The sequence below is a fragment of the Notothenia coriiceps genome, unplaced genomic scaffold (genome assembly GCF_000735185.1).
Source record: "Notothenia coriiceps isolate Sejong01 unplaced genomic scaffold, NC01 NC01_scaffold00037148, whole genome shotgun sequence".
Taxonomy (NCBI): domain Eukaryota; kingdom Metazoa; phylum Chordata; class Actinopteri; order Perciformes; family Nototheniidae; genus Notothenia; species Notothenia coriiceps.
Window position 1 is genome coordinate 718 of NW_011369849.1, and position 6,879 is coordinate 7,596.

General features: G+C 43.2%; 1 protein-coding gene across 1 annotated transcript in view; it reads left to right on the plus strand.

The window, feature by feature from the left end:
* The first annotated feature begins 2,080 nt into the window (after positions 1-2,080).
* Positions 2,081-6,879, plus strand: part of LOC104964340 (F-box-like/WD repeat-containing protein TBL1XR1) — an 11,518-nt gene continuing 6,719 nt past the window's right edge. The window contains 9 exon segments of the mRNA XM_010793084.1: positions 2,081-2,671; positions 3,218-3,443; positions 3,567-3,637; positions 3,640-3,704; positions 4,922-5,063; positions 5,726-5,789; positions 6,336-6,433; positions 6,542-6,602; positions 6,688-6,809. Of these exon segments, the coding sequence (XP_010791386.1) occupies positions 2,501-2,671; positions 3,218-3,443; positions 3,567-3,637; positions 3,640-3,704; positions 4,922-5,063; positions 5,726-5,789; positions 6,336-6,433; positions 6,542-6,602; positions 6,688-6,809 (1,020 nt within the window). The 5' untranslated portion in view covers positions 2,081-2,500.

The following is a 6,879-nucleotide window of genomic DNA, read 5'->3' on the forward strand; positions in this document are numbered from 1 at the left end:
AAAGTAGATATGTGTAAAAACATTGCCTCACTGTCAGGTCCCATTTTTTTTAAAGAACACTATGAACTTGCTTTGACCTATGGTAAACTAACATTTGGTCAAAGTTTCACCAAAGTGATGAGAAGCAATTCTTGTCTTTAAGAAGTGTATTATTTAGCAAAAAAAAACAACAAAACAGTAAAGATAATTCGCTGGGAACATGATTTTTTTATTTATATTTAAAGCCAAATAAATGTTTTTATAGCAGTACTATTTCATATATTTGATAACATTTTTTTCTGATATTGTGTCTGTATCGTTCCCCTGCATGACTCCACACATGAGAGAAACGCCTGTCTCTGTTTGATTCTTTCAACAAGTTGCATGTTAGCTTGTTGGGGAACTGGGTGGTTGTGTTTACACAACACCATGTGTGTGGGTCAGCTGGGTGTATGAAAGGAACATTTAGATTGAAGAGAGAACAGCGCCACACACACTCACTGTCTGTCTGCAGTGTGTATACAGTGGGGGGTGGGTTATCCACTACTACATCAATCCTAAATGCATAGACTGTATTTACACTAAGAACTGTGCTAAAGGCTGTAATGCCAAACCCTGACCTGCACATTGGGAGTAAACATTTGTATTATTGGTGGTGCTTTTCTGACAGAGAGGGAAACCTCATAGTTAAAGTCTTTAAAATATGTCACTGGTCACTAATAAATGCCGGCTTCCTAACCTTTGTGACACTGACCTTTCATCCACTGCGCTGCGCTTTGTAACCCTGTATCAGTGCAGAATACACTCTCACATGTGTGTCAATGAACCGTGTGAAACTTAACATCCCACGCCTCATATCATATACTTTTGGCACAGATGGCTAACATAAATCAAAAACATTCCGTCACGTTTACATTCTTGTTTAATCTTTTATTGAAACACAGAAGTGGTACGTCAAATAATGACAGGCCTTTTGATCCTTTACATTTAACACAAAGATCCTGTTTGTCTATTGAACATATTTTAATTGACACATAAATAATGTACACAATTACTATGTGTTTCTATATGGACAAAGGCTTCAGCTGTCATGTGTAATAATACAGCAGACATGATGAGGATGATTCACATTTACACGTCCAGTGGTAAGCGTCCCAAAAGGCTACTGAGCTGGCAACGAGTTGGCCTATTCAGACCCTATAAAGCAGGGGTGTCAAACTCAAGGCCCGGGGGCCAAACCCGGCCCGCGGTTTCATTTCAAGTGGCCCCACAAGAGCTTGCAAAGAATATAATATGTTTGTTATACGGTTACATGGCGATTTACAGAAGCACGTTGCCCATACATGGAGCACAATGCATTTCAAATTTGATTTTTTTCTCAAATTTGACTTTTTTTCTTCTAAATATGCCTTTTCAAAATGTCTTTTAAAATCATTTTGTGACATTCTCACTGAAGAGACAGAAGCACGTGATACGCCCACTGCGTATACCACTGCAGGACAGACAATGCAGTGGTCGAATTGGCACTCTGTTCTCTCTTCAAATCTGACATGTTGCCTTTCATAAACACAGCCTGTTCCACAAATGTCGTGTTGTTAAACAGGCATTCTGCGACAGCTCCCACTGAAGAGACATGCAACTTATTTGCAAAGACTAATTAATTATGAAGTTATTCCCCTATCCGATAACAATCCAATGCAGAGGCAATCATGTAATGTAATACATTATTTTATATATATGAAATATTTATATATGTATTTTTATATAGTGTTAAAGTTACTACCGGCCCTTTGAGTGCAACCATAATGCGAATGTGGCCCGTGATGAAATTGAGTTTGACACCCCTGCTATAAAGTTATATGTTATGCTAATTTGTACTTCTACTCAACTGCATTTTGGAAGCAAATATTGCATGTTTTACTCACTACATTGTATTTAACAACAATAGTTACTAATGACTTTTGCAGGTTTATATTATTCATAACATAATAAATCAACTGATACACTATACTGTACTGCTATGGATAGAAATGCCTTGCAGTATAAAAAGGGATTCATGTTATGCCATCTTTAAACACTGAACAATTACAATTAAAGACACATTAATGCGTCACTAATTCTTTTTTATTTTCTGAAAATGACCACTGTGGATAGTGAGCCATTTGACATTTGGTATTTTGTATACTTTTGTACTTTTACTTATTTACTAATATTTTGAATGCAGGACTTTTACTTTGAACAGAGTATTTACTATTGACTACTTTGACTTAAGTATAGGATCTGAGAACTTCTTACACCACTGTTTCATTAACACCGTAAAGGGTATGTGTCGTCTATGATGGGGGAGTTATCTAGAAAAGAAACACCTCTGAAAGAAACATGTGGGCGAGTATGAATAGAGAACAAGGTTAGTAGCACTCGTGTGCAAGGATCAAGATGGCAGTGGAGGAAACGTAAGATATAGTCCCTAAATAAATCATGAAGGAAATGCTATTTACTGTTTTGTACAGTATGAGATGAGATGAAATGCCTGCTCTCCTCTCCAGGGTTCTCCCACTCAGCGTTCACTTTCGGTATAGAGAGTCACATCAGCCAGTCCAACATCAATGGAGCTCTGGTGCCCCCTGCTGCCCTGATCAGCATCATCCAGAAGGGCCTGCAGTATGTGGAGGCTGAAGTCAGCATCAACGAGGTGGGGCACAACAACAACAACAACAACAACAACACGGAAACACCCCTCTCTCCTCTACACTGCTTATCCCCTCTCTTTATCTCCTCTTCTCCCATCCTTTCCCATTTCCTCTCCCTTCTCGTCTCCTCTTCCTCTTTCCTTATGTGCTTTCCCTTTGTTGTCGTTTTTCTCCTTGTGTCCTCCCCCTACAATCTCCTTACCTCTCTTCCTCTCCTTCTCTCTTTGCTCTTCCTACCTTGTCTTTTCTACGGTCCCTTTCTCCTGTCCTCGTGTCTACTTTCCTTGCCCCTTCCCCTCTCCCATCAATTATCTTCTCCTCCTCCTATCCATGTATCCTTCCCTCTATTCTCATCTTTTTCCTTCCTCCTTTTCTTGTCTCTTCTATTCTTCTCACCGTATTACATGTTTGTCACCTTTTTTCTCCTTGGCCTCCCTCTCTTCTCTTCTTCTCTCTCCTTAATTCCTTGTCTCCTCCTCTTTCGACTCGTCTTTCCTCTCGGCTCTCTCCTCTTCTCCTCCCTAACTGTTTATTCCTCCTCTCTTTAGGATGGCACACTATTTGACGGGCGGCCCATAGAGTCTCTGTCTCTGATCGACGCAGTGATGCCGGATGTTGTTCAGACACGGCAGCAGGCCTACAGAGATAAAATGGCGCAGCAGCAGGCGGCCGCTTCAGCCCCGACCTCGGCCACCGGAGGGAGCATCGCCGGCAATGCCAAGAACGGAGAGAATACTGCCAACGGGGAGGAGAACGGAGCCCATGCCTTAGCTAGTGAGTGATATGCTTACAAAGAGATACGGGACGTGGCGAGTGATGGCCAATGTGTTTTCACCTTGGTTTGATGCTATATACAGTATATATACTTGAAACATTCCTGCCTTGCCGTGTGCTTAGATAACCATGCAGACCTGATGGAGGTGGACGGAGACGTAGAGATCCCTCAGAAACAAGGCCATGGTCTTGAGGGGGCCACGAGTCAGAAGTCTTCATCTGTGCCCTGGAACCCCCGTCAGCGACCTGCTGGCTTCAGGGGTGAGTTACCTCTTCTCTGACACTGCACGCTCACTCTGAATGAGGCAACAACAGCTACCGTAATTTTCGGACTATAAGCCGCAACTTTTTTCCCATTTTTCGACCCTGCGGCTTGTATAACGGTGCGGCTAATCTATGGATTTTTACAGCTAACGGGCACTAGGGGACCTCCTAAATCTATGGATTTTACAGGTTACAGTCCACCACCTTTAACTATATGGGCTCTATGGCCGGTCCGCGGACCCCCACCTTTAAACGGCGGGCAGGAAAAGCTGGAGGCCGGAAAAGAGTGAGACAGGTAGCGCGCAAAATTAAAAGTGGAACCGAGAGTGGTACGAGAGACAGAACGAGAGCAAGACAGACAGACATTACGAGAGCGAGACAGTTTGTCCCCGTACCACTGGTTGAAAACCGCTGCTGTAGATCACTGCCGGTACGTGCGCTGGGAGCGCACCGTTTAAGTTTGAAAGTTGAAAAGTTTGTGTGTCTGAAACGCTATGTGATACAGTACAGTTTACACAGCACAGTACATATTCTGTAGCTACTATTGCACTAAATGGTAACACTTGAATACGTTATGCAAATATGCAACTTGTTTGTTGAAATGTTAATAAATGGGAGCTTCCTCAAACAGCCATCTCTTTCCCGACAATCCCCTCTGTGCACGAACCCTTACATATGGTAATTAAACATTAAAACACCTGCGGCTTATAGTCCAGTGCGGCTTATATATGTACACATCATTCAATTTAGCTGCTGCGGCTTATATTCAGGTGCGCCTTATAGTCCGGAAATGAGGGTAGTTCCTTTCTCTGCCTTTCTTATACAGAACAGGAGGTGATGCTACAACGCCTCTTGAGTTTATTTGTTGTTAACTAAAAAGATTTCAGTGAATCCTGGTGCCATAATATGATCATTTAGAGTTTAACGCAGTCATCTAAATGTAGGACTCTGAACTCAGCTAATAAAAGGAGCTACTTTTGTATAATTTCAAGTTTGCTAAAGTAACGCATACTAGTGGAACACTGTTGACTTTGAGAAACATCTGTTTGATTTTTCTGTAAATCATGTTAAAAGATTTGTTATTGACATTGTGATGATGATTTTAGCCTGTGTCCAGCTTCAGTGTGATGTTTACATTTTCAACATTGTGTGTGTGTGTGTGTGTGTGTGTGTGTGTGTGTGTGTGTGTGTGTGTGTGTGTGTGTGTGTGTCAGGTCTGGGGACTCGACGGCTCGCATCTGGAACCTGAGTGAGAACAGTACGAGCAGCTCCACACAGCTGGTGCTGAGACACTGCATACGAGAGGGGGGGCAGGACGTCCCCAGCAACAAAGACGTCACCTCGCTAGACTGGAATGTAAGCACGCTGACAGACACACCATGTAACATGTGGGTCACCATGCTGGGCTGCAGTTGCAATAATGGCAGAAGTGTTTTTTGTTGTTGTGCGATTTCATGTTGTCATGCTGCTTCAAAGCCATAATGTATGCCTTTTTACTTATTTATTTATACCTATGTTAAACATAATCTGGATCCCCCAGTCAGAGCTGGTTGATGTGGCCAGGGAAAAGAAAGTTTGGGGCTCTCTGCTGGAACTGCTACCTCCGCGACCCGACCACGGATAAGCAGGAGAAGATGGATGGATGGATGGATGTTAAACATTTGAACACTAAGGAGATATAAAGACAGAAAATGCACGTACACTCCTGTGCGCATCAGAAAGGCAAATTGCACCCAAAGCCCCTCCCATAGGGACTCCCAAAGCTCCCTGTACGTTACTGATGATGAGCTGTAACAGCGGGAGATCATCAGAGAGGAATTTTCCTGTGGCTCAGCCAGTGGATTGTAAACCTGGGCCAAGGGCAGAGACCAACACAGACCTCTCCTTACATTCTTTCAGCCTGGACTCAGTAAGGCTGATTCTGCAGCTGTAAAACACAGTTCAGACAGCTGTATTCAAATAACTCTCACACACACACTCTCTGACACACTCTTTAACTTCTCTGTTTCTTTCTGCAGAGCGAAGGCACACTGCTAGCGACAGGCTCGTATGACGGCTTTGCCAGAATATGGACGAAGGACGGTGAGCTGACTTCATTTAATCACCATTATCTCAGAAAAACGAGCAAAATCATACATCCGGGGGAATATGTTATATCAAGAGTTAAAGTGTACGATGTGCACTGATGGACTACAGGCTGTGTGCTTCATGGCTGTTTATTGAGCAATGCTGCCACCTAAAGGCAAGTTTGCATATTGTCACCAAGGTTCTGACGTGTAATTTAGAGTAGACCATTAACCCTTGGGACACTTTTGCCTTTTCAGTTAGTTTGATCATTTTGGATGTGTAAGTGCATTTTGAATACATTATGCTGAGGCTGGTCTTTTTTTTTTTATGTTGTCAGTTCCAATAATAAGTCTATAATAAACTATGCAGCCAAAAAACAGAAAACCAGTACTATCCCTCTGCCACCGGATAAGCATTGTCAAAGTACCAGCAGTTTTCATAATGTCACTGTAACAATATTTATAATCACAACTCTCCACCTCGTGCTCCTCGGCCTATGGGGAGGGACTTCTTTTTTCTTATGATACTAACTGCTTCCTCCCCTCCTGTCTTGCTCCACAGGGAACCTGGCCAGCACACTGGGCCAGCACAAAGGTCCCATCTTCGCCCTAAAGTGGAATAAAAAAGGCAATTTTATCCTGAGTGCAGGAGTAGACAAGGTAAAGCAGGAAGTGTTCAGTAAATAGTTAACCTGCAGCCTTATTTCTCATGTGTGTGCTGTGTAGTCCCTGTTAGCTCTAACTGAACATGTGCATGTGTCCTGCCAGACAACAATCATATGGGATGCCCACACAGGAGAAGCCAAACAACAGTTTCCCTTCCACTCAGGTACAGCAGCCTCACTTCCTGTCACTCACAATGTTCCCGCTGTGTTTGGATCTCTCTCACGTGTGTCTCTAACTCGCCCTCACAGCTCCGGCACTCGACGTGGACTGGCAGAGCAACAACACGTTCGCCTCCTGCAGCACAGACATGTGCATCCACGTGTGTAAACTGGGACAGGACAGGCCCATCAAAACATTCCAGGGACACACAGTGAGTGGTGTGTGTGTGTGTGTGTGTGTGTGTGTGTGTGTGTGTGTGTGTGTGTGTGTATATTTAATAC